The sequence below is a fragment of the Natator depressus genome, chromosome 7, assembly GCF_965152275.1.
Source record: "Natator depressus isolate rNatDep1 chromosome 7, rNatDep2.hap1, whole genome shotgun sequence".
NCBI classification, from domain to species: domain Eukaryota; kingdom Metazoa; phylum Chordata; order Testudines; family Cheloniidae; genus Natator; species Natator depressus.
The window spans coordinates 60,836,327-60,864,117 of record NC_134240.1 but is presented as its reverse complement, the minus strand read 5'-3'; the positions used below and the strand labels follow the sequence as shown (position 1 = coordinate 60,864,117).

The 27,791-nt window shown below is 43.7% G+C and overlaps 1 protein-coding gene across 3 annotated transcripts in view; it reads left to right on the top strand.

Annotated features, from left to right (window-relative positions):
* Positions 1-27,791, top strand: part of AP3M1 (adaptor related protein complex 3 subunit mu 1) — a 44,564-nt gene that overhangs the window by 13,125 nt on the left and 3,648 nt on the right. For all 3 annotated transcript variants that reach the window (XM_074958631.1, XM_074958630.1, XM_074958632.1), the window contains exons 2-7: positions 18,024-18,299; positions 18,946-19,117; positions 21,933-22,070; positions 24,826-24,911; positions 25,600-25,733; positions 26,691-26,898. In XM_074958631.1, coding sequence (XP_074814732.1) covers positions 18,027-18,299; positions 18,946-19,117; positions 21,933-22,070; positions 24,826-24,911; positions 25,600-25,733; positions 26,691-26,898 — 1,011 coding nt within the window. In that variant the 5' untranslated portion in view covers positions 18,024-18,026. The remainder of the gene's footprint in view (positions 1-18,023; positions 18,300-18,945; positions 19,118-21,932; positions 22,071-24,825; positions 24,912-25,599; positions 25,734-26,690; positions 26,899-27,791) is intronic.

The window sequence follows — 27,791 nt, the reverse complement described above, 5'->3', positions numbered from 1 at the left end:
ATACAGCTCAAGCTTTTTCTTGCCTTATTTTCCAAAACACTCTTTGATTTAGTGGAAACAGAGGGAAAGCATCCATCAGATGGTGTGACCAACAAATAATGAAGGCAACTGCTAGAGATCCTGGATTCTTTCCTGCTTGAGAACAAAATATCAGACACTTCCCTGTTTTGATTTGACATGAATAAGTCTCTGTGGGGAAGCCCTCCTCTTGAAAAATTCAATCAGTTTTTTTAATTCCCACTCATGGGACGGAATATTTTCCTGCTTAGTACGGCCACTAGACTCCTGGGAAGTGAAGAGCTGTGTGCACTTCTGAATACTCCATTCCCAAAGTTTATGACTTCCTGACAAAGAAGGTCTAATATCACACCTCCCTGCCTGTTTATAGAATAGGCCCCTGTGAAATTGTCTGAGACCCCTTGGATTGAAAAATCCTTGAATATAGGTAGAAACGCTTTTAAGAGGCATGAGATTAGCTTGCAAATTCTAGCACATTCATGTAAATTGTGTATTCTCGATGAGACCTAAATTCATGAGGCTGAATTATCTATTTATGCTTCCCAACCCATCTTGGATTAATCAATTAGAGTTTTGGACACAATCAGAGAAGACAATCTGAATTCCTGCACATACATTTCCTATCATTCACCATTCCGTAGAGGTTAGAATTTAATCTGGAATCCACACATTTAATGATATGTGGAGTCTTGATTTGCAAACTGTATTTGATTCTAGCTTGAAGTGGTCCGAGACACAATCTGGCAAATGAAGTTATGAACATATATGAAGCCATGTGGCCTAGAAGTTTGAGACATATCCTGTTTTTTGTTTGAGGCCAAGTACAGAAGTGGAGGATCTGTTTTTGTTTTAAATGAGGAATCTGTCCAGTGGGAGGAATGCTCTTGCTGCTGCTGAATCTAGCAGAATTTAATGAACTTTATAGATCAGGATGGAATCTGATTCAAGTTTAAGTTGATCCTCAAATCCAGGATGGCGGAGGGGGGAAGAAATCACTTTCCTTGTGGTTGTTATTACCTGCATTTGTGATTTCCTGTCCCTACACCTTCCCCATGCACGTGCGCAAGCCAGTTAGAGGTTAAATGTGCAACCCTTGTCCGTGTAGATGAGCTGCTATTACTGTTAGGCACATTGTAAACACCCTTGGGTGATAAAATTCTGAAAGGAAGAACTGTTAACGATGCAGTGGAGCCATAAAAGTTAGGGGTGTGTGTATTTATTGACACATGAAAATGAGCATCCTGCAAGTTGAGGGGAATGAACCATTCCGTGGGACCTAGAGCAGGAATAACTGGAGTTAGCAAGCATACAGAATTCGATATGTAGTTGTTGGGGTTCCTGAGATATAGAATTGAATGCAAGCCCCATTTTTGGGGGGGTACGGGCGTGAGGAAACTGAGAATAGAAACCTTTCCCAACATACTCCTGAGCACTCTGTCTATTGCACCTAACTTGATTTAGGTGGTCTGTTTTCTCATACAAGTGCCATGCATTAGAATGGTACCTGGGAAGAGGGTGGGAAGGAGGCAAGGTTTGAAATTGAATGGTGTAACTGTCCCTGATTTGAAGGACTCATTGGTCTGTGGTGATCGCCATCCAAGCCTCCTTGAAATACAACAGATGGGAACCAAAGGGTGGAGTAGAAGGGTATAAGATTAGTCATTGTAGATTAGTCCAAGGGTAGTGGAACTGGCTTTTTCTAACATCTAGATCTTTATGGATTGCTCAGTTATGAGACTGTTTCTCTTCATATTGGAGTGTTTCTCTGTCTGTACTAGGAAAAAGAAGATTGAGGATAAAGGTTTTTTTCTGAACATAGGATTATATAAATCGTATGATCTGAGAGTGGATCTCGAGTCTCAATGAGGAGACGCATCAGCCTTAATGCTAAATAAATTCTGACCATTGAATGGTAAATAGCCAATGGTTGCTTGCACTTCTCTCAGGAAAATTGTTATAAAGAACTATGATGAGCATTGCATCACAGCACTTGGAGCCATTGAACTAGCACCTAATGCCGCTGAGAGAGATTTTAGCACTCAGTAGATCCTCTTTACAGATTTAAACTTGTTGGAGGTGTTTTATACAAGGTATTACCGCAACACTAATTTAGCCATAAATTCCTTTATTGAATCCACAGGCCAAATGGAATTTATGCAGTTCTAAACATGCCTAAATAAGCAATTTACTACATCCAACAGTAACAAAACATTTATAAGCATTTGATCAAGATACTTATAAATGTTCTAAACCCAGGGGTGCTTAGTCTCATGTTGGTCATCCCCAATGTGGTCAGGCAGGTATTAGCCACAAACCCTTCAAGAGTTTAATTTTTATATCCTTTAACAAACAAGTGATTGTCAGTTACTGACTTCAGCTAAACACCAATTTTGAGAGAGTTCATCCTTATTTCCCATCTTAATCCAGATTATATTTACAACCTCCTTTCTCCCCAAGGCCTTTCCTCCCTGCTGACCAACAGATTTTCTTGCATCAGGGTTTGCATAAGCTTTACTTTTAAGATAACACTGGCATGTGTGGTGGGAAGATCCAGCTGGTTCCTTCGAGACCGATTCTTTGTGTTGTTTTAAAACCATTTGCAGACACCCCTGCTGGTTAGAGGCTTTTTTGGGAGAGTGGTGGGGGGGAACCAGACTAACAGAATCTCCAAGGTGCAGCCTGGGACTGTGGGACCGTTGTGCCCCATTAACTCTCCAGCCTGGGTTGTCTCTCACAATACTGGGCTAGTGCCGAGCAGGAAACCCCTCCAGGCGCTGTTATCACTCAGCACAACAGCATGTGGAGACCCACACCCAGCTAGATTGAATGAATGTTCCCAAAGCCACTCATGAATCACACAGAAAGGCACCAGCCAAATCCTGTCCCCCAGCTCCCAGCCTTGTACCTCAGGAATATACCGTCTTGCACTGCTCAAGACAAGCAGTGCAGGTTTATTTATTGGTTCCCCACTTCATCTGTGGAAAGCGGATATACACCAGCCTTTGTAAACCTGAGCAGATTTACCAAACAGTTCAGGCAAACTCACTGCTAAAGATAAACAGTAAAGCAAGTTTACTGACTACGAGAGAGATTGTAAGTGATAGGCAACAAGTCAGAGTGGTTACCAAAATAAAATATATAAGCACGCAGTCTAAACTCTCAACTCCATTAGACTGGGCAACATCTAGATTAAGCAGTTTTTCTCACCCCACTAGATATTGCAGTTCATAGTACACAGGTTTCAAAGTTGAAACCTGTGTACTGTCTCCCCTGTTGGAGTCTTCAGTCTTCTCAGTCTCCTTGTTGCTTGCAGCATTGGGGTGGGGGGAAAAAGGGGAGAAAAGGCCAAGCATTGGGCCACTGTGTTCTGTTTTATACCCTTAGCCCATGTGCTTGGAGAACAAGTCCAGGCATGTCTGGTGGGCAAGGTGAAGCAATACCCAGGTATGTATCCTGTGAGTGAGTAATGGAATTGTAACTCCTCTACTGGACAATGGCTGGTGATGTCTGTTCAGCACCCACTTGGGCGTTGGTTACCTCCCTTGTCATGGTCTCTGGAGAGCTAGTATCTGGGCACTTCCCAAACCCACAGCATATTTTAGTGAAAACCATACAAGATGATTATTTTTATATGCATTAATGAAACACACATTTAGCTGGAACAATGAGTTTCAGCAGATCATAACCTTTCCCCAGTACCTCACATGGCATGTTTTATATGCCATATCAAAATTATATATAGATGAGGAATATGGGGGGTTATCGGACACTCCCCCGAGGTATAGTGTCACAGATATCTTCCATACTCCATTCCTGTTGGCCTTATAACTCACTCTTGAGGCCTGCCTCCTACTTGCTAGTCAGGGCCTTTCTTTATAACACATTTCCTTAAGATAACACTTTAATGTCATATTTATTCTACACTTGTCTTAAACGGAGGGTAATTTGTCCTTAATCTGACAGTCTATCCCATTGCAGATAATCCTTACTTAGTTAGCATGGTTTGATAGCTTACTGTTCTGATATGCAGAGCAACCGAAGAGTAGATTTTTCTTAGAGATCCAGGCTTTTGGGTGCTTTCTCCGTGGGAGTTGATTTCCTTGACTGTTTTGATCTCACTGGTGGCAACACCACCAGTGAAGATGGAGCCAGGGTATAAAAATACTCAAAACCTTTGACAATACTTGGTTTATATAATATAATAAAATCAGCACATTTTGAAGTAGCTGAAACGAAGGCAGGATCATCTAAAGAACTTTGCTGCCTTCAATATCCCTTCACTAATAGGTAGAGCAACTCTGCTTTGGGACGTTGGTTATAGAATATAAACAGCTGATAGGCTTTTTCTGAATTGTATCCAAAAGAATGTCCGGGATTGTGCTTTCCCCCATGCACTTCAGTCATTCGAGTGAGTTTTTTTAAAAATCATCAGCTGACACTAGTGTAGCCTGTGGAAGGGTTTCATTGGGTACCAAAGAACAAAGTGGAAGATCCAAGAATTCTCCTGGTGAACATGTATTTCTACATCATTTGGAATTTATTGTTCTTCTGTTTGGTGAACTTAATGAGGAGAGTGATTATATGCAAGTTCTCATGAATCTTGCATATAGATGATACATGACACAGGAGAACTTATCCTTTACATTGTGGCCATGAGGGCCAATATGGCCATGGTTGCAGACCATACGGGAAAGGGACATTTGACCAAATCAGAGGAAACCAAGGAAAGTTGTGAGAATTAACATCCTCAGGTCCAATAGGAGGGTCTTTCCCATATCCCTCTCTAGTCTTGTTTTCTTTCCTTTTTGGTGGAAGACTTGTGTGAGGGTGAAAAGGAGTCAGCCTTTTGGATGAGGAAATCTCTAATGCAGGAGCCATAATAGGAGATTGAAGGATGTGTGTGGGACTCGCATCCTTAATTGTACTTGAATGTTGATTCAGAGAACTTTTCGTCACACAAACCCTTGCTGCTTTCTGAGGAGGGCATCAGTCTGGCACCAAAACTGAGGTAACTTCCAGGACTGAAGACTTTGGGTCTCACCAGACCTCAGGGTCATTCCAGGACACTAAGGAACCTGTTCGTGATGTTGTGATGAAGTGGGAGTTTTCTGTAGTAATCTTATGATTCCCGTATGTACTGTGCATTGCTACTCAATGGAGGCAAAAAGGTTAACACCGCTTTTGGAACAGCCCAGGACACACGAGGTACATGGGTCAGCTAACTGTCTGGGTGGAATAGCTGGGTCAGTAAAGAACGGTCTGAAACTGACCCAAATCAACAGAGGATCCAGCAAAACACCCCCCTTCTGTCCTCCCCAGTGACTGAAGAGTTGACACCTAAAAGCAGGAAAACCTGGCAGTGGGATATGCAAACTGAGCTGGAGAATAAAAGGGGGAAAAATTACCTTGTTTTGAAAACACTGTTGCTGCAAATACTTGCTGAGAGCATTGCACCCTGAAGGGGGAATAGTACAAGCCTCCCACAGGAGTTTGCTGTTGGGAAGCTACAGAGAGGAACAGGGATTGATGGAGCCAAAGGCCCAATCTTGGAGACCATAAGCCTACCCTGGTGGGACTGTGTAGGTCCTTCGGGCCCAACCAAAGGTGGTGCTAGCCCCTTAAGCTGCTTAGGGCCTAAGCAATTGCTTAGTCTGCTTATGCCTAGTACTGGTTCTGGGTCCAGCACATTAAAGGGTCACTCTCAAGAGACTGGTCACCAGCTGGGGCAGAGGTCAGACCCTGTGGATCTCTCGATAGCTATAAAATTATTGTTAAGCAGCATCTGTGCTAAGGGTGCTGTAGCTGACCCCCTCCATACTAACAGTTTGTCAGTGACTGCAGCTGCTTATGTAGAGGAAGATTTAGCTAATGCTGCCAGAGCTGACAAAGGACGTGCTGAGGTAGTTTCCTGAGCACGCTGGTGCTGAGAGGGACTGTGCAGATAAATCTGGTACTGAAATAGGATGAGAGATGCATCTTTGCCCTTGAGCTCTTTTTGGCAAAGATATCATTTTGTACTGGCCCCTTGCTATGGTGCAACACCAAGAATTCCACTCCAACTTTTTCCTGTGCCAACAACTCCTTTGAAGAGCTCTTCCTTGTGCCTGGAAAAGGAGACATGGCTCAATGCTGGGGAACTGAACTGGAGTCAGATCCTGTGTCCCTGGACAATAGGGATCTGTGACTGTCCTGATGGATTTGAGTGTCTCTAGGCTTCCTGATTGTTCCCGAGCTCAGTGTTACATCTCTGGTGACAAGAGCATTGCAAGGATGAATCAAATGAAGAAGTCTCTGTACCAGTGTGACATGCCAGGGTACAGTCCAGACTTTGTGGGGATTTGTCTCCCTGCCCTTGAACCTTGGGTGCCTTACAATGCCTTGCTTTAGTAGCTCCCACCTGGGCTGCTCACAAATAGACTTCCAGCATGCAGGCCACACCTTGAGTCTGTGTGTGACCGCAGCCAACCAGCTCTACATCCTGGCTCTGACCAGCCTTGGTGATACTGCAGGGTGACCCCTTCCTCCCCCCCAACATACCCAGTTTTGGATTTTCCCACAGAAATGTATGTCTTGAACTGCCCATCCCTTTTCCAGACACTACAAGTATATTGTCTATTATTTCTTTAAGGCAGATGTTCTCAAACTGTGGTCCATAAGCTCCATTCAGGTGGTCCATGAATAGTTCCCTCTAAGGTGCACACCTGGGTAGCTGCACACAAGAGAATGAAGGGCCACCCATCCAATTAGTGGAGCCACACAGGCTTGGCTCCACTAAATAGGAGCCTGGACCTTGGAGAAGATGCACATGGAGGTGGTGGCCTTGTGGGGGAATAGGAGGTAGGTGGGAGGCGGTAGTGGGCTGAGAAGAGGGGGTGGCAGGAATTTGGGACATGCAGGGCTGCAGCGGCCAGAGAAAGAGGCTACTTTCCCCAGCTTGGGGGCTGCCATGGCAGTGGAGAGGCCCCCCGCTCCTTCCCAGCCCCAGCTCGGGGGCTGCTGCAGCAGGGGAGAGAGGGTACATCCATCGCATTAGAAAGGTAAGACTACTTATGCTAAAATATGAATTGTGTGCTTTTATTTGTAGAACAAAATTTATATAGCATTTTTTATCCAAAGTGCTTTACAATAGTTAACTAATGGTACAAATATTTGGAAAGCTCATTAAAAGGTCCACCGAGACCCTCGGCAAATTTCAAGCGGTCCACGAAAAAGGAAGTTTGAGAACCACTGTTTTAAGGGAATAATGTGCTAGTTGATTACTTTAAATAGTTACCCAAACACTTCAATTTATACACACTGGGTTAGATAAAACCATAAAACTAAGACTTTGAGAGCATAAGTAATGATGCATAAGAGTCAGAAATGGTTAAGAAAAAAGTAAGATTCTTAGTAATATCTACTTAAATTATTTTAGGTGCAAAGCAAACTTTCACCCCATGCTCCCGCAGATTACTGACCAAGCTTTCAGGTCGGAACCCCTCCTGCAGAGTCCAATGACCATTTTGTCTTCTCAGGTGCAGAGAATGAGGTGGGGGGGGTTGTCCCTTTTTTTTATAGTTTCAGTTCCTCTCTTGAAAATCATTCCCAGCTGAGACCCAGGAGACAAAGCATATATGTAGGATAGTCCCTGCTGGGTTTTTTCCCACCTGTTTGAACCTCCCTTCTTTTCCCTCCCTACTTGATGACTGTTTATTCCTTATATGCAAATTAAGGCAAGCACACATTCCTTCCTTTCGGACAGACCTGACTTCTGCCTGCACAGTGCTGTGGGGTTTGGAACTTGTGTTAATATCATACAGGGGAATCATAACTTTGCCACACATTTTACCAGGACAATACCAGCAAATTGAGTTTTCAAAGGATACCTCACAAGGCATGCTTTGTACATGGATTAGAATAGCGTGAAGGGTGGGGAATACAAGGGTGTATTCTCTCACCACCAGGTCTGTGTTCAGAGTTTACCAAAGCGATTACGGATTTTTTCCATGAGGAAAAACTGTCAGTCTGGACTGTCTCTCCTTGTGTGTTTTTGCTTCTTGACAGACTTGCGTTTAAGCACACTTAGAGATTATACTCCTCCCCCAAACAGCCATGGGTGTCCGTCAGAGAAATAACCCCTTTACACAGGAGGGCCATGGCTTGAAGCCAGGAGATCTAGGCTCCACCATTAGCTCCGTTCTGTGCTTTCTTATTTTATATAGTCTTACTGCCAATAAGCTAAATGAAACAGTAACAATTACACTAACTACAAACATTAACTACTAGTCTAATGACTAAGTAACAAAAACAGGAAAAAAAAAAAAGACCACAGAGCAGGACACTGTTGTTGGGATTGCTATGTCCTTTATGCCCTTGGGGGAAGAGGGACTGTGAGGGAACACAACTGCTACTGGACAGTACCAGTGGAAGTGTTCCCAACTCCAGTGCTGGGGCACACTCCCACATGTGGAGTAACTTGAAGAAGCAGCAGTTAGACTTCTAGAAATATCGGCGGTTCAATTTTATGTGTAATCAGTACCAATGTCTATGGTTGATTGTTAGGATGTGTCTGATAATTCAGAGGAGCTGTTACTCTGGCTCTATTATTGAATGTAACCAAAAGCTGTGTGGTAGAATTGTCTGTCGTATCTGCTTTGTGAGGAGCAGCGTATTCATCTGTAATTAGTGTGTGGTATGTGACTGAAAAACTAGGAGTCAGAATAGTAAACAGGAAAGATCTGGGAGTCATCAGTGTCATAAAGTTCAAGTATGTCCAGGCTTCAAAAAAGAAAACACTTAACCTTGCCTTTGCTTTGGCATGACCAGCCACCCTGCAGTTTAACATTAAAAACTCATCTGTAAGACAGGATAAACATTAAGAGAAGGGGGGGGGGGGGGAGGAATTTTTTTTTTTTTTTCCCCAGTTAAGAATCGGTCATGGCGGTTCACTCACCGGTAGAGCGCCTCCTCCTGGCTGCTCTGGGGGATTAGCTCTTTCCAGGTCCCATGTCCCCTTCTGTAGCTTGTTGTGCACCCTGCCACTTCTCTCCCCAACACTCTCTGACTCCCATGTGCTCTTTTTCTGGCTTAGCCCTCTGGCCAGGTTAGTATAGTCCTTACCCCAGAAGAGGGAATCAAAGACTTTTTGTACAAACTGTCTCTCTGATAGTCTTTCCACTCATTGCCCAGACCGTGCTACCTCACCAGTGGCTGGTAAGGTAACCTGGGTCCGCCCTTTACTCCATGGTCTACCTCAGGCATCCTCTAATTGGCAGCAAAGGTCTGCACCATCTTAAACCTTGTTTCCGTTTTCCTGAGCCTTTTTGTATACCTATTCCTCTAGATTTATTTCCATCCTTCCTTCTCTAATGGACAGAGCATGGCTATAGACTCCTCCGCTGTACTCTCCTTCTGCTACTAGCTTCCTGGCTCTCTACTACCCCCACCTGTTCCTTCTCAGCTGGGCACATTATAATTCAGGGGATTATTTAGGTCACCTTATTCCCCTCAGATGTAGCCTATCCAGTTAATTGGCCCTTCTAGGCTAGTGTCAGGTGAATACCCCATCACTGGGCCAAAACTTCATCACCACAGAGGCTTTGTGAACTTCTGCACCTGAGCCCTTACAGAACCTAATGCTAATCTGGGACATAAATGAAATCAGAAGGCCACATCTGGCCAGATCTTAACATCCTTCCAATAAACCACTAGTCAGCATTGATGGAAGTGAGACTTCACTGGCCATGTTCATGAGCCCTCTGCTGTTAATAAGGGAGAGGAGTGTTCTCTGTCTGTGGGTAGCAAGTTAGCTGTCAGATGGCTTGACCATTCAGTGGAAATGTGGGATTTTCAAAGTAGCCTAAGGGAATTCAGCACCTAAATCCCACAAATCAGTAGGAGATGGGAACCTAACTCTCAAGCTCCTGTGATAATACCAGCTTTCGTGCTTAAAAGCATGAGATTGGGTGGGAGCAGCTCAAAGCCCGACTACTGACTTATGAGATGCTGGACAAGTCACTCTTGTGACCTGTAAATTGAAGAAAGTTTCTCTATGTCACAGGGTTTCACCTGCTTCCTGAGCTGCAGGACTGAGCAAGTCTCTGGATCACTTGGTCAAGGGGTTAATTGACATCGTGTCTGCCCTTTCCCTGCAGCATGAGCTGCTCATACCACTTTTTGGTGAAGCTCTAGGGAATGTGGTGAGCAGTGAGGAGAGATGTGGAAGGGGTCGGAGCAGTGCAGGGAATGAGTGGGAACTCTACACCTTTGCTAATGTTCGCTGCCAAGGGCTGTGCTCCGAGGGACCAGCAGAACCTGAGACCACAACCCTTATTGAAGTGTAAGGGATCATCCAACCACTGTTTTGAAAACCCGGTTCAGTGACGAAAGCTGTGATGGAAAAACTGGGTTTCCAAATATGTAACTTTTCTACAATCTCTTAGTGAATAAGGGGTCATCTTCCAAGGGACCTTTGGTTTCTGGGAGCTCAGAAGCACTAACAGAGCAGAACCAGTGGAAGGGGGGCACCTTCCTGTTCTGTGACATACTCGAAGGGGAAGGGAAATTGAGTCAGCTGGGCCATCCCCCACTGTTCTACAGTTTAACTCTCTCCATGCCCTTATTCAACATTTCTTCCCATGGCTGCTCAACCAGGGCAAAGGAGGGAGTTTAGGGCCTCCTCTTGCCTCAACTTGTCCTTGATCAAGAGAAGGAACCCAAATCTTCCTTTCCCATGCTGCCTCCAGTAATAGGGAAGGGACACTAGGCACAGCCTTCCCCTTGCTGCTGCTGCTTCTCAGGGAAAGTGCAGTTCAGAAGAGCTGTGGGGAAGGAGAATGGGTTCAGCTGTGTCCTCCCTGACTCTCAGTCTCTGCGCTGTTTCTACATCCTCTTCCCCAGCTTCTCAACCCTCAGGGAAGAGGGCTGGGGAGGGAGGATCAAGCTGCTGGACAGGCACAGAGATGCTGTGGGGGCAGTGAAGAGGCTGACATACAGCCAGTGATTTCTGTGGCTCAGATAATCACTGTGAAGGAGCAGAGGCTGTGGAACACGGGGATGCAGAGAGGTTTGTTTTTTGTTTTTTGTGTTTTGTTTTGTTTTACAAGGAAATCAGATTCCCCCCCAAAGTTTGTAACACAGAGTTAAGGTTGTCTGGTGATGCCTGGTGCGCTTCCCAAATGTCAAATTCAGCTACACTCAAACCTCCACATATCAAGAACTATAGTTAAAGAACACCCCATGCCCAAAACACAACTTTAGCTTTTCCTTCTTCAGGTTATACCCTAACATGTCAACAACACATATATTAGCACTCTGGTCTCAGGATGGCACATAACACTAGGAGCAGAGCACCGTAGGGCAAAGTCTAACACTCCCTTTTTGCTAAGGCAAAACATAGATTTAGGTTAGGTGTAGCAAACAGGAGCTACCTCCACCTGACACAAACTGATGCAATCTTACGAAGTGTTATCACCTCTTCACCTTTCCCCTGTTCTGAGATTGCCTTCACTGAGCCCTGGGGAACATATGCATACATGCCACCAGACTGCTGACAATCCCTAAGAAGTCTCCTGTGCCCTGCTACTGACACAGACCTCCTCACTGAAATGAGGCATACTTGTTCCCCAGAGTTACACCTACATCTTTCCTCATATTAATGAAACCTCTGCCAGCGCTTTGCTACTAATCCCACCATTCAGTATCTACTCCTGATACTGCATCTGGACCGTGTGCAAATAAACACTGTAATTCAGATCTGTGGAACACAGGACAAACCGGCATATTTTCAGTCATCCATGGGTACTTATTATGGCATACCCGTTGCTGAAACCTTCCCCGGGGGTTAGTGCCAGCTGCAGAGGGCGGAGCTAAGGTAGCACTGTTGGATGGTGATGTGTACTTTAACTCTTGGTTTCCTGCTTTGAGTGTAGCTGAACTCAACTTTCTGGAAGGACACAAGGCATCACTGGGTAACACTGTACTCAATAAATTTTGGGGCAGATAATGCCAGCAAAGGATAGGCATGCTTCCTGAGTGATAGCCCCTACGTTACTTCCTTACCAATAAGTACCACTTCACGGGGGCAGCGGGTTTGTAGAAATTTTGGTGGTGCCCAGAGTCTGTCCCCCCCAAACTTCACCCCCACCTGCCCAAGGCTCTGGGAGGGAGTTTGGGTGGGGGAAGGAGGTTTGGGGTGCAGGCCTTGGGCTGGTGCAGGGGACTGGGGTGCAGGAGTGGTGCAGGCTCTGGGAGGGAGTTTAGGGGTGGGAGGGGGTGTGTGGCAAAGAGGTGGGGGTGCAGGCTCTGGGAGGGGATAGGGGGTGTAGCGCTTACCTGGGGCTCCTAGGTAGGGCAGGCTGGAAGGCCTCCACATGCTGCTACCCCCAGGCACTGCCCCCGCAGCTTCCTATTGGCCATAGGGGTGTTTGGGGCGGGAGCAGTGCATGTAGACCTAGACCCACCCCGCCCAAGGGCCGGCAGCCACATGGAGCGAGCAGGCAGGAAGCAGCTCGGCTCCTCTATGCTGCCGGTGGTGGGTGGGGGTCCTGGACCCTTTTAAATAGCCTGGAGGATGCATGGGGGGGAGCACCCAGGGGCAGAAGGCAGGGCCCAGGGAGAGATCTGGCCTCAAACATTGCTGGAGCCGGCTCTGGGCCAGGAATATTCCTGGTGCCCAGGCACCACGGGCACAAAGAACTCGCCACCCATACCACTTCAGTCCAGTGAACTTCCTCAGACTTTCCTCTAGATTTTTCTTGTGGCCAGGCAACAAGAAAAGAGTGAAACTGTAGAATCTGGATTTGATCAAAAGTTGAGAGAGAGCGTGCGCGCTATCATCAGCATATTGAAGACACATTGGACAAAACCACGTCAGTTTCCGGAGGGCAGGGCAGGGGGTTCCTCGTTCCCTTGGTATAGGAAGGGTGACCAGAAAGAACCCAGTGGGATCTCACGTAGCTGAGCTATTGACAAAAAATGAGCAGATAGTCCCCAACAGTCTGGTCAACAATCCTTCAATACCGCCAATTGAAGGCTGCAAGTTTATTAAAATAAGCATGAATGACTTGCCCTGGGCTATTGTCATGAGTTAATCATCCATGAACGTCCACAGTCTGTTCCTTTATAAAGGTCTGAAAGTAGAGATCCAGGAGATCTGTGCAGTATTGTTCTCAGGCATACCCTCTTAACGCTTTACATATTGAACTTTTCTACTGCCTCCTTTAACTGCTGTGGCCTAGTGTTTTACAAAGCGCTCTTTGGGAAGGTTATCCATGAACTGCTGTGGAGATACTCGGATGATTCTTTGATGGGGTGGGTGGCTGTATATGTATAATTTCTAGGCTTTGATCCAGGAACTTTACCCTCAGAATATCCCAGTTCTAAAAATACTCTGCACTGTGTGACTACTGGTGTCATTTACTTGACCTTTTGATGTAAAGATTAATTCAGTCTTGCTTTTTAGTGGCTTCACTTACGCTCTGATGTTAAGAAGTACTTTGCCAAGTAGAGCAGGCCTGGTCTGACTTTTTTTTTTTTTTCCCTTGCAAAACTTGAGCTCTGATTCCAGACAGATCAATAAATAGAGATAAAGATTCAGCATTTAAATGGTGGCTGCATGGCCTAATGAAGCTTGTATACTAGAGCAGGGGCTTGCAAACTTCACTGCTCCGCAACCCCTTCTGACAACAAAGTGACTATATGACCCAGGGGGTGCAGAGGCTGAGCCCCACCCCTCTGGGTAGGGGTGGAGCTTGGGCTTCAGCCCTGGGTCCCAGCAAATCTAATGCTCTCCCTGGCAACCCCATTAAAATAAGGTCCTGACCTAGTCTGAGAACCGCTGTACTAGAGACTATTGTAAATTTCTACTAACTAAGGCTCTAAAATAGCAAACAGTAAAATAACAATCCAATGATCCATGCAGTAAATATTTAATGAAGGAAGCACATAATTTGCTAACCTCTTTTTAACTTATGATAATCGAAATGCCAGCTGTTCAATGCCCTATGTGAAATCATCATTCTGAATCCAGTTTGTTGTAGATAAGTGTCCACATCACCATTAGCTCTCCTTTGTTGACAATAATAGCAGAGAGGCCTAGGATTGAATGGGAGGCAGAACTGCCATTTTATTGACATGGTGGTTCTTCCAGATCAGGAGTGTGGGGTCACAATTGCCTATGCACCTCTCACGAGGACTAAATTGGGGCTGGGGGCTGTGAGAGAGAATGTCCCTTTGAAGGGAACTCTAAAGCTGGGATTGAAATAGTAAAGCTATTTTGGAAAGTCAGAAATTGTAAGTTTAGAAATTTGCAAACGCTGTCATAAAACTCAGCAGTATTTATGGAACAAAATAAACACCTATCCAGTTTGCAGTTGTAAGGTCCATAAACAGGGTTTATTACCTCAACTGTGACAGCAGTAATACAGTCAATTTGAAGGATGATCCAGGAGCACTTGCTAGGGTCAGAATTTAAACAAATCAACATTTAGCAGTTCAGCATTTCAGTATGAGTGATGCATGTTTATAAAAAATGTAGCACATGCTGGTCCATAGAATCTGTGGGCTTTAACAGCAGGACAATTTCTAGAGTTTAAAAATGCTCCATGATTCAGACATCTGATCCAAAGACCTTTTGCAGTTCATGGGAATCTTTATAAACTACACTGGGTTTTGAATCAGGCCCTTGTAGAGATGAACTCTTATTTCTGTAGCCAGATCCAGAGCTGCTTGTATTGAAACTCTCCTGTGCAACTTTGTTTACATTTGCTGTGAATTGGAGGTTGTCTTTATTAACAAAGAGGCTATTGTATCCACATTAAAATGCATGCAAGAACTATTCTAAGATTTCATAGCTGATTACTTTCATGTGTGTCTCCTGTGCTGGTGTGGAACAATACTGACAGTGGTTGATTAGACTTATCACACTTGTGTGGCCATCTTGAGAGACTTTGTAGAGATTTAATGTGCAGTACCTGCTAAATTCAAGACAAGGTTGGTCAAACTGGATTAAAGTGGTTATGTCCAGGTTCCTGTGTTTAAGAACACTTAACTCGTTTTAAAAGTTGCCCAGTTTTTTCAAATTCTGTTGTTGTTCCAGTAACAAACTAAATGTTGGATGAGTTAACCCTATGTATGCTCAATGAAGACTTGCAATAGTGTTAATTTCCAGGATGGATTGATTTAAATCAAGGGAATGTAAAACTTCAAGAGGAAAGCTTTGATTGAAATCCGATTTTAATCAACTTTTTCATTTATACTTGTTTTCTTTAAAAAGGGTACATTCTCAGTGGTTGATATAATCATTAAAATATGTTGATTTACAATAAAATAGAACCTTTACACTAGATTTGGTACATCTTTTTGCTACTTAGCGGGGTACACTAGAACTATATACATTTTATTTAAGCAATATCTAGCTCAATATTTTCAGAATGAGAAACTGTTGCAGAATATTTTTTATTTACTAGATAAACTAACTTTCTGCTCATGGTTTGTCATGAAGCATTATGATGGTAAGTTGGAATTTATTTACACACACAGCATATACAATTTATTTTTATTTAACAAAACAACCTTAAATGTTTTGCATTCATAAACTTATCAAAACATTTTTCACATTTACAACTAATTGATTTATTACACAGAGGGATTAACTGTAGTCACTGAATTAAATTGATTATTTCAGGTTAGCTTGGAAAAAAATTTTCATATGGCTAATTGACTGGAGTTTAAGTTCCTACTCACCTAAATATCTTGAAGATGAAACAGTTTAAGTTACGTAGGCTGACCTGTTGTGCCATATATACAGCTTGATCTCAAAAGTTAGAATCGGGAAAATAGTTAGAAATTTTTTGATAGAGGCTCAAGATTAAGCATATTATTTCATTTTAAATGTTTAGGGGATTATAAATTTAGGCTTAACATATGTTATGGGATAGTCAGATTTCATTTTAAAGAGGTTTATTTTTAAAGAAAAAAACTTAAATTGGATTTTGATTATTATTTTTAAATTACAAAAATTAGATTTGTTTTTTTTAAATCCATTTTTATCCACCCTGTTAATTTCTAGCTTTAGTGTCGTCTTCTCCTCCTGCAGCTAAGTACCATAGATGATTACTAAGTATCCTCTTCTAAAGTTCCATCTTGGGTCAATGGGACTCTTAGCCTGTATAAGGGCCACAACATGTGGCTGGTTTTTCTGCTGCTCTTTGCATCTTCACTAGGAAAAAAGATGTTTTTAACTTCAGTTAGCTAAGTCGAAGTAAAATCCTAGTGAAGACAAGACCAATGTGTTGGCTACAAGGTTGAGGGGTTTTGTGCTGACTTCCCTTGCACCCCTATCCCCACTCCCCTCCCCGATGGAAACATCAGTCAACTTTTACTCAATTATTTTACTCAATAAAATAAATCTTACAGAACAGTAACCTTGTCTCTCTAAAATAAAAAATAGTGGCTGTTTAACAGATCTCTTCAAACTGTATTTCAGGTACAGGAGTGTCTATACATGCCACAACATCTTTTGTTTTGTGTTTTTTTTTTTTTTTTGTGTTTTGTGGGGGGGGGCTGTTGAGAAGACAGCTCTTCTGCCATAAGAGTAACCCTAAAGAAACCATGGTATGCACACACCCTCACCGCTGTGCAGATGCAAGCGTATCTTTTTTTTTAAAAAAAAGGCCAAACAAGTCAATGTTCAAGCGTTTGTGCTTTCTAGTATTGCAGCTTTTACTTTAGAAAACTACTGTACATCTTTTCTGACCAGTTTGATGGATGAACCTATTTTGCTTTCATTTTTTGGTCAATACCTAAAAGCCATGTTAGAGCATTGCAAGTGACTTGGAAACTCAACAAAGTGAGAGGACGCTTGAGTTTTGAGAACAGCAGAAAGTGTCTGGAACTAAACACTTTTCCCAGTAGTCTGACAAGTCTCAAGCATAGGATATGTTGGGGAGGACGGGAAGGGAGGGGCAACTTTGTGGGCGAGTCATTAAACCTGGAGGTTTCAGGTCTATGTAAATATTTTTGTGGCTGAGTTGTGTTTCTTAAGGAATAAGAGGTTGCCATTTCACATCTTGGACAGACCACCCAGATTAATGAAAATACTTTTTTTCAATGGCTTTTCCTGGATATATGAAGCTGCTGTTCTCTCCATCCCCAATGCCCTAGAAACTGATACAGATTAACTATGTTGGTTTTTCACAACCGAGTACCCTTGTAAAACTCAATACAGAAGAACCAATGGTTATGTTGTAAACAAGACGCAAGAAGTAATTCTTCCACCTGCTGAGCACTGATAAGGCCTCAACTAGCGTATTGTGTCCAGTTCTGACCACCATACTTTGGGAAAGATGTGGACAAATTGGAGAGCAACAAAAATGATTAAATGCCAAGAAAACCTGACCTACCAGGAAATACTGGGGAAAATGGGTTTGTTTAATCTGGAGAAGAGAAGACGGAGGGGGGACATAAAAGGTGGTTATAAAGAGGAGGGAGATAAACTGTTCTCCTTAGCCACTGAGGACAGGACAAGAAGTAAAGGGATTAAATTGCAGCAAGGGAGATTTAGTTTAGAGATTAGGAAAAGCTTATCAAGGACCTTTCTGGTCTTACATTTCTATGATGCTTTGTTTTGACTTTCTGAAGTTTGAACTTAACTGCATGTTTAAGTGCAGTTTTATATTTTTATCAGTTGACAGTTTGTGCAGCTGGACAGAGTAAATACTGTAGCTTTAATACTTTGAACTTACTTAGCTATTCTTAAAGTGTGGGTGCCTTGAATTAAAAAAAAATTCTAAGTACTTACTACAGTGACAGCTTACTGTCCTTGTGGGTATTTTCTTTTATTAAGTAAAGAAATTGCAGCAAATACTGCAGTAATGCAAAATATGATGCAGTAACTTAAAAAAAAAAATTCACAGTGCATGTTGGTACAAAGCCAACACCCAAGTGAAGGGAAGGTGGGAGGAGAGGTAATGTCAATCTTCAAATCACTTCCATCTGTATAACATGTGTGAATGTGTCTCCAACAGAAAATGATCCACAGTCTGTTTCTTATAAACTGTTCTGGTGATATATTCTTGGAGAAGCACTGGAAGAGCGTTGTGAGCCAATCTGTGTGTGATTATTTCTTTGAAGCTCAGGAGAAAGCAGCCGATGTTGAGAATGTGCCTCCTGTCATCTCAACGCCCCACCACTACCTCATCAGCATCTACCGGGAAAAAATCTTCTTTGTGTCTGTCATACAGACAGAAGTGCCACCGCTCTTTGTAATTGAATTCCTGCACCGAGTAGCAGATACATTCCAGGTTTGTCGCTGATAAATTCTTTGAATTTTCAGTTTAGCTAAGTGTGTGTGTCTCTTGCACAAGTTGGGGGGGGGGGGGGGGAAATAGTAGCAAACCTCTCCCTGTCAATAATCTGATTCCCCTTGTGATCTGTGGTGGTTTTTTTTTTTTAGCACAGTTTTGCTTAATAAAGCACAAAGTCACAAAAGGTTTGCTTTGTTTCTTTACTTGTGGATATTCACTTGCAGTAAACTTACACTTCAAACAAAACAAATACTGACTTACAGAAGCTTCAACCTTTTGATAAGATTGTGTATTCATGTTATACTGATGCATCTGGTGTAATAAAACTGCCAGTTACAATTGTAATTTTTGTAATACAGTTTACCATGTTGCAGCATAAAGCTATTTGACAGATGCAATGAATAGCACTGAAGAACCTACATGGTGGTGTATTCAGAATATTCCTTGAACTGAAAACTGAACAATAACCAGAGACTGTACCTATATTTGCACTGGACTCTATAATAGTCCCATGATTCAAGGCATGTCCAGAAATGCCCTTGCTAACATTATTATTAGTTTGTTTTATAAGCAAAATAAACTTTTTAAAGTGTTTTTATTATGAATAAAAATCCTTTCCCTTTGTAATCTCTGATTTGTTTAGGATTATTTTGGAGAGTGCTCTGAGACTGCAATTAAGGACAATGTGGTTATTGTGTATGAGCTTCTAGAAGAAATGTTAGACAATGGCTTTCCATTGGCAACGGAATCAAATATCTTAAAAGAGTTGATTAAACCTCCCACAATTCTGCGCTCTGTTGTCAATTCCATCACAGGTATGATTAAAACAGCCAGCTAGCTTTGAAATTTTTTAAATAAAATTAACTAACTACTCTCTGGGAATATCAATGGTTCACAGTCAAGCTGGAAGGGCATGTCGAGTGGGGTCCCACAGGGATTGCTCCTAGGTTCAGTTCAATATCTTCATCAATGATTTAGCTAATGATATTGAAAATATACTTACACTTTGTGGATGATACCAAGCTGGGAGGGGCTGCAAGTGTTTTGGAGAATAGGATTAAAATTCAAAATGATCTGGACAAAAACTGGAGAAATGGTCTGAAGTAAACAGGATGAAATTCATTAAGGACAAATGCAAAATACTCCATTTAGGAAGGAACAATCAGTTACACCGGGGTCGGCAACCTTTTAGAAGTGGTGTGCCGAGTCTTCATTTATTCACTTTAAGGTTTCGCATGCCAATAATACATTTTAACGTTTTTTAGAAGGTCTCTCTATAAGTCTATATATTCTATAACTAAACTATTGTCGTATGTAAACAAGGTTTTCAAAATGTTTAAGAAGCTTCATTTAAAATTAAATTAAAATGCTGATCTTACGCCGCTGGCCTGGGGTTCTGCTCACCTAAGCCAGCAGCGGGCTGAGCGGGGCCTGCAGTCAGGACCCCGGCTGGCAAGGGGCAGGCAGCCAGAACCCCAGACCGGCAGTGGGCTGAGCGGGGCCGGTGGCCAGGACCCCAGACTGGCAGTGGGCTGAGCGGCTCAGCCCGCTGTCAGTCTGGGGTTCCGTCCGCCGGCTCCTGCCAGCCAGGGTCCCGGCTGTCGGCCCCGCTCAGCCCGCTGCCAGTCTGGGATCCCAGCCTGCCCACGTAGAGTGGGTACCTACCTTCTCCCTGGTTCTAGCCATTCTCTCTTTCTCTCTCTGCACTGAGATGAGGGTGGGAGTGTGCTGAGAACAGGGCTGGGGGTGAAGGAGCGGGCTGGGGGTTGGGGTGCAGGGTCTTGCCAGGAGCTAGAATGAGGGAGGGGGCTCAGGTTTGGGGCAGGAGGTTTGGGTGTGGAACGCTTACCTGGGCAGCTCCCATTTGGTGCGAGGGGTGCAGGTGGGAATGTGGGGGGGGAGGGTGCAGGAGCTCCTGTTCAGTGCTCAGGGTGGGAGTGGGGATTTGGGGGGTGCAAGAGTCAGGGCATGGGGTGTGGGGGGGTATGTGGGGGGCGTGCAGGAGTCAGGGCAGGGGGCTGGGGGTGTGAGGAGGATGCAGGAGTCAGGGCAGGAGGCTGAGAGGGCTGGATATGTGTGGAGGGTGCCAGAGTCAGGGCTGGGGTTGGGGGGGGGGTGCAGGGGTCAGGGCACGGGGCTGGGGTTGGGGGGGGGGGGTGTGCAGGGGTCAGGGCAGAGGGCTGGGTGTGTGTGTGTGAGGGGGGTGCAGGGGTCAGGGCAGAGGGCTGGGGATGTGGGCTGGGGTCGTGGGGTGCTCCCAGCCCCCTGCCCTGAGCGGCTCACGGCAGGGGACTGGAGGGGATATGCCCTGATTCCACCCCCTTCCCCAAGGTCCCTGTAGCAAGGGCCATCAGTTGATCGGCCACAAGGAGGGAGAGAAGGAGGGGGCAGGAACCCAGCACGCTGGGGGAAGCTTGTCTGCCCTGCAAGGAGAGAGCAGGGGGTGGAAAAGGGCGGGCCGGGCAGGATTTTTAGTGGCACGCTGCTGTCTGCCCGGGTCCGGCAGACAGCAGCATGCCATTAAAAATTGGCATGCGTGCCATAGGTTGCCAACCCCTGAGTTACACACATACAAAATGAGAGATGACTACCTAGGAGGATGTACTGTGGAAAGCGATCTGGGGGTTAGTGGATCATAAGGTAAATATGAGTCAATACTCTTACCACTGTTGCAGAAAAAGCAAACGTCATTCTAGGATGTATTAGCAGGAGTGTTGTAAGCAAGACACGAGAAGTAATTCTTCTGCTCTATTCCATACTGATTAGGCCTTAACTGGAGTATTGTTGCCTAGTTCTGGGTGCCACATTTTAGGAAAGATGTGAACAAATTTGACAAAGTCCAGAGAAGAGCAACAAAACTTATTAAAGGTCTAGAAAACACGACCAGTGAGGAAAGATTGAATAAACTGAGTTTAGTCTGGAGAAGAGAAGATTGACAAGGGACATAATAGTTTAAGTACACAGAAGATTGTTACACGGAGGAGGGTGAAAAATTGTTCTCCTTAACCTCTGAGGATAGGACAAGAAGCAATGGACTTAAAATGCAGCAAGGAAGGTTTACGTTGGACTTTAGGAAAAACTTCCTAAACTATCCTGACGGTTAGCACTGGAACACATTGCCTAGGGAAGTTGTGGAATCTCTGTGTAACCAGTTCTTAAAAACCTCCAAAGACTAACACCTGTCAGAAATGGTCTAGTTATTACTTAGTCCTGCCTCGAGTGCAGGGGACTGAACTTGATGACCTCTCTATGTCCCTTACAGTCCTATACTTCTGTTATTCTATATTTACCTTTAAGGTTAAGAACCATTTTTCTTTCCAAATTTTGACTACGAGAGGGTAAAATATTCAAATGTGCCTTAAGCGACTTTGGCTCCTAAATCACTAATCCTGCATTGTTAGCACCCTAAAAGCTCCTGCTGACTCAGGTCAAATATTTAGAGGTGCAAAGAATGCAGAGTAGAGCACTGTCAGAAAGGACTCTTTCAGAAAATGTGACTCTGGATCATCAATTAAGGAAATCCTGATGTTTATAATTTGTGGTTCCTGGGTTTGTCTTATTTTGGTGCATAACTGTGGGATCTGGAACAAACCTAACGGATTGTTTGTTTGAATTGTCTGCATTTCCCAGGCAGTAGCAATATGGGTGAAACGCTTCCCACTGGACAGCTGTCCAGCATTCCTTGGCGCAGAGCAGCGGTAAAGTACACAAACAACGAAGCCTATTTTGATGTAATTGAAGAAATAGATGCAATTATAGACAAATCAGGTAAGATGTCATGTCAACGTAGATGTGCTTGTCAAAGGACATTTCAACATTCTATTTAGCTAGTGCTGTTTAGAGAGAATTCAAGCAGTCTAACTGGCTGCCTTATACGTAACAAATAAGTATGCTGCCAGTTTGAAATACCATGCACAAACCTATTTCTTTAATCTCATAATAGCAATATGGCCTGGGCCACTTACTCGGCAAGCTTTTGATTTGCAAGAAGTATCTGCATCTAGATAATTATGGTTTATCTATTGGTACCTTCTTACAGTTACCAAAGGAAAAATATTTCTTTAAGGCCAAAGCTTTAGCTGGTCTTTTATCTTTATGTCCACTATTCTTTTATGCTAACAACTCATCCTTATGTTCAAGGCTCCTCACCGTATGAGCAGGACAAAAGTTGTCACTCTCCAGCTTCCCCATTATCTGCCTCTGTGTAACATTGAGAGAATGTTCTTTTCCAAGTAGCCAGGCAGTCTGAAGGCTGAAATATTGAATGCAGGGGCATGACAGTCAGAATACCTTGATACGTAATATGTATTGCACCTAACTTGCTCAATACCATCCAAAAAATATAATAGGTCTACCTAGTTAGTAATGGTATAACAAAACTGCCATCTGTACTTCCATTATGGCTCCCTTTTCCAGCAAAGTCTGAGACTATTTGAATCCTATGTTGTTGCACTAGCAGTGAGCAGTTCACATTTCCCCCCCTAAGATTATTTGACTTGAGTTCCTGAAAGGATCTCACTTCCTTTCTTGAGAGACTCCTAGACTTCGTTAGAATGTAGGCAGCAGATAAGGATCCTTCCATAGCATAGGACGTTGCCTCATTTTACACAGAGACTCTCAAATCATGTCCATTTGAAATGGTATCTCTTCCTCTTCAGGCACGTCACTAACATAAATATTAGCCTAAGTTTCCTCTCTTCTGGCCCCTTTCAAAATGAGTGAACAGTAGCTTCTAATGAGTAGCAAAATGAGTGAACAGTAGCATCCCACCCCCCCTCCCCCCAATTAATTCTTCTGTTTTATGGCTACATAAGCCCAGAATTCCATTAAAGACTCAAGACCTTTTTGTTCCCATGGGGCATTTAAGGAAGCAGTTGCTTGCTAGATAAGAAATCTCATGGTCTTGCCTTGTCTGTCAAGACATGACAGATGTAAGAGACTTATTTCACTAAACAATGAGAGTAACCCACAACATGGCAATCTATGAAAGCCAAGGATAATCCAGGCAAGTGTTTCCTGACAAGAGCTGATCACCTGTGCATATCGCATGTTTTTTTGTCTTGCTTCAGCCTCCATATACAACACTGCACAACTTATTAGGAGCAGAATGGTGGGGGGAGGAGCTTTCATATGTGACATTACCCAGAGTACAGTTTCGACTGTTGAACAGCTGATCCCATCAATTCTCCAGCCTCTGGCGCCTTTTACAGTGCTTCGCTATGAGAGCTACTACTCTTGGTCTCCTCATACACAGCTTCCAGCCAATAAATCATTCCCCGTTATACTGTCTGAGTGCTACAGCCAACCGCTCTTGAATTACCAGCTAATTCCCAGTCACAGACTTTCCCCAGAAATGTGCATCTTATACTAGCCAGCCCTCTCCTGGATGATACAAGCTCATCTAAAGTCCATCATTTTTATTTATAGACTATGATATTCACAAATCCTGTAATCCCAAATGGAGTTGTCCAAACACACTGGTTTAGATAAAACAAGTTTATTAGCTACAGAAAGATAGTTTGTAAGTGATTACAAGTAATGAGGCATACAAGTCAGAATTGATTACAAAAAAATAAAAAGTAAGAACACAACTAATATCTAACTTTAGCAAGCTAAGTGAATTCAAAGCAAAAAGTTTCTCGCGTGTTCTATCAGACTGGTGGCTGAATTTCTTTCATACAGGATTCCTCCCTAAATCCAAAGCTGTTTCTTTGTTCTTCAGGTGGTGGTGTTGCCCCAAATCATTTCTCCCTTTCTTTCTACCCATGGCATCTGTTCCCCATTCTTTACCCTTTTCTTTGAGAATCATCTCCAGCTAGGGTTCAGGAGACAATCTATGGGGACAGGAACCTCCAGCTGTTTGTTTGCCAAGATGTAAATTTCTCGCTCACACCCTTTTTCCTGCCCAAAAATGGCCAATTAACCAGGTGATGGTCTATTTGATTTTGTTGACATCTGGCTGAGGCATCAGTTTGCCTTTTGTCACTGAGGAACTGGTTTGTGACTGCTCTTAGTAATATCATACAGTAAAATCTTATAACTTTACATACAGTATTGCCACACATTTTACCAGGACAGTTATGATGATCAGCAAATTATGAGTTGTCAAATGATACCTCAGAAGGCATGCTTCGGACAGAATTTATCAGTCTTGTAAAAGAGGTGAACATAGGGTTATAGATTGTCACAATATTCTCAAACACGTATTGCCCACTGCTAGGGACAGGATGCCTGTTTAGGCACAGCAATGTTCAATGTAACAAATCCTGTGTGATTAAGCAATAATCAACTGGGGTGGGACCTGAACAATTGTTTGCTGCAGCTGATATACCCCAGCAAGCCTTCTGTGACACATGTAACAAGAATGATACTTTCTGTTTGCATAGCTGGGTGCTAAACATAGTGATATCTGCACCATTGTATATGATGCATTTATGTCCTCTTTAGTGCACCTCCTGTTATATTTGGTAAGCTGACCACAGTATACTAAATCATCTCTCTCTCTCTCACACTACTTTTCCAGGTTCCACAGTCTTTGCAGAAATTCAAGGTGTCATTGATTCCTGCATTAAGTTGTCAGGAATGCCTGATCTTTCTCTTTCATTCATGGTAAACCTAGCAGTGCAATTGGCCATCTAAATGTAACTGTTTTGTGTTGTTGTGTTTCTAGTAGAGTTAGAACCCCCCCTTCTCCGTGACTGCCCCCCACCGCCGCCCTCCTTCCTGACTTCACCCCCCCACCCAGGACCCCTGCCCCATTTAAACTCGCTGCCCTCTGACCACCCTGATCCCTATCCACACCCCCGCCCTCTGACCACCACGCTGAACTCCCCTGCCCTCTATCCAACCCATCCTGACCCCTTACCACACTGCCTGGAGCACCGGTGGCTGGCAACGCTACAGCTGCACTGCCCAGAGCACCAGGACAGGCAGCCGTGCCACCCGGTTGGAGCCAGTCACGCCACTGCGCACCACAGAGCACCAGGTGAGGCCGGCTCTGCAGCTGTGCTGCCTGGAAGAGCTCGCAGCCTCACTGCCTAGAGCATGGCACTGGCGGTGCAGTGAGCTGAGGCTGTGGGGGGGAACAGCAGGGGAGGGGCCGGGGGCGAGCCTCATGGGCCAGGAGTTCAGTGGTTGGCCAGGAGGGTCCCCGTGGCCATAGTTTGCCCATCTCTGGTCTAGCACCTCTCTGCAGCAGCAAAGCTAGGAGGCTGGGGTGGGAAGGAAGGAATAAGCCAACTGATATCAAACCTTCACCAGATGTGGGAGAAGCTTACATCTGTCTTGCTTCCTGTAGAACCCAAGGCTTCTGGATGATGTCAGCTTCCATCCCTGTATTCGGTTCAAGCGTTGGGAGTCTGAAAGAGTGCTCTCATTTATTCCTCCAGACGGCAACTTCAGACTGATATCCTACCGTGTGAGCTCCCAAAAGTAAGTTTTGTGTTCGCTACCCAGCCTTCACTTAGGACTTGTCTGCACAGTGCGTTAGCCTATGCAAGAGGGGAGCAAATTCTAGTGCGGACTAGGATGTTGTGCACTGAATTGCCTGTGTGGACCCTGCTGGCATGCACTAAAAGTTTCAAACAGGGTTTATTAATGTTCCCTAGGGAACTTTTAGTACACACCAGCAGGTGCCACATGGGCCATTTAGTGCACACCATGGTAGTGCACACTGGAATCCACACCCCACTTGTGGGCTAATGCACCCTCTAAACAAGCCCTGGAATAATCTCATGAACATCTCAATTTGCTCTGATTTATGATTTAATGACTAGAATTCTCATTATTGCTAAATGCATGTTCATGGGTAGCTGTCTGAGATTTATTTAATCTGATGCTCTGTCACAGTTTTTCTAACATAAAAAAACCCTTCTTGGCAGAGATGCTGATATCATCTCAGCTGTGATTGTTCAACTGGGCAGATCACTAGCTTGTAACGGAAGATTTAACTCCTGATGTTTCCATTGCTAGAAACTGCTCTGTAATTAAGACGCTATCTCTCTGTAGTACATTGATCTTCACTGGCTTTAAACAAACCTCCACTAAACTGCAATTATCTTCAAGCTTGGTTTCATTTTAATGTAGGCAAAAGTGAGAATGTGTCCAGTCAGATTGCCTGTAAGTACCTTTTTGTATGATTGTTGTAAAACTGTTCACCACCAATAGAACTTGCTAATGCATTACAAACCACTAACTTAAGGACTCCGATTTTTTTCCCCCCCTTTTTGGATCTTTTTTTAGGAGAGTATTACTTTCTACTTTCAAGAGAAATTGGTTTTGATTTATCCTGCCAACACCATGATAGATATAAGAATCCTCTGCAAACTGTACTTTTATTTCCCCTAATTTATCTGAAGTAGTCTTTTAATTCCCAGTTTCTGTCTTCAGCTTGGTAGCAATTCCTGTGTATGTGAAACACATAATCAGTTTTAAGGAGAACAGCTCTTCAGGGAGATTCGATGTTACAATTGGACCTAAACAGAATATGGGGAAGACAGTGGAAGGAGTCATTGTGACGGTTCATATGCCAAAAGCTGTACTAAACATGAACCTTACTTCCACGCAAGGCAGCTATACATTTGATCCCGTCCTTAAAGTAAGTCTTGAGCTGTTTTTTCTGTCTTTAAATTCAATGCAGACAAAATTAAAGAAATCAAGAGAGAGCTTCATACTCTAGAGTGCTTTACGTACCCTAGCAAAAATACAAACTTAACCATTCAATATAGTTTTATGATGATCTAAAAAACTTCTGGTTTTATCATTTTTTCTGTTAAATTTTTAAGGGCCACGGTCATCTTTGAAACCACAGTTTGTATCTGTGTTACCATAATTCTAAAAGGGACCACAGAACCACATACTTCCAGTTTGTTTAATGCATGTTCGCACTTTGTGTCAGTTTCCTTGGTGGTGCCTGCCCTTCCCCCAAGCTCTGTGAGAAGACATTTACTTGTAACTGCTGCAGCAGAACTTCAAACTCAAGACAGCAAGTACCAGGCGGGCATAAGCTGCAACAGGCAAAATGGTCAGCAAGTAGCAGACGAGGGGGTGGATTTGGGTATGTTCGCTGTTGCTCTCATGCCGCCCAAAAAATCTTTGTAAACAAACAGGGAGTGTAATGGAAAACAGTTGACCTATAATTTTGCTTCTCAGAACGATGTTGGAATGATATATTCAAAATTATGACTCTCTTGCACATGGGGGTTGACACCCAGAACTCAAAGTTTTCTTTGAAGCTTAAGAGCAATTGTAGTAGGATGGGGTTTGGGCCAAGGCCCACTACTGTATGTCTCATGTCACTTCCTGGGGCAGCAGTAAGCTCAGAAAGTTGCCAGTTAGCTCTTGCTTTGAGCAAGAAGCAACAGTTCCCCGAAGAAACAGACTGATTAAAAATGAAAATAAATTATTGAATCAAAGTGAAGAGACCCAAGGCAGACAAACATACTAGAACTTTCCCCAGGTGAAAGGGAAGGTGGGCGAAGGAGCAAATAG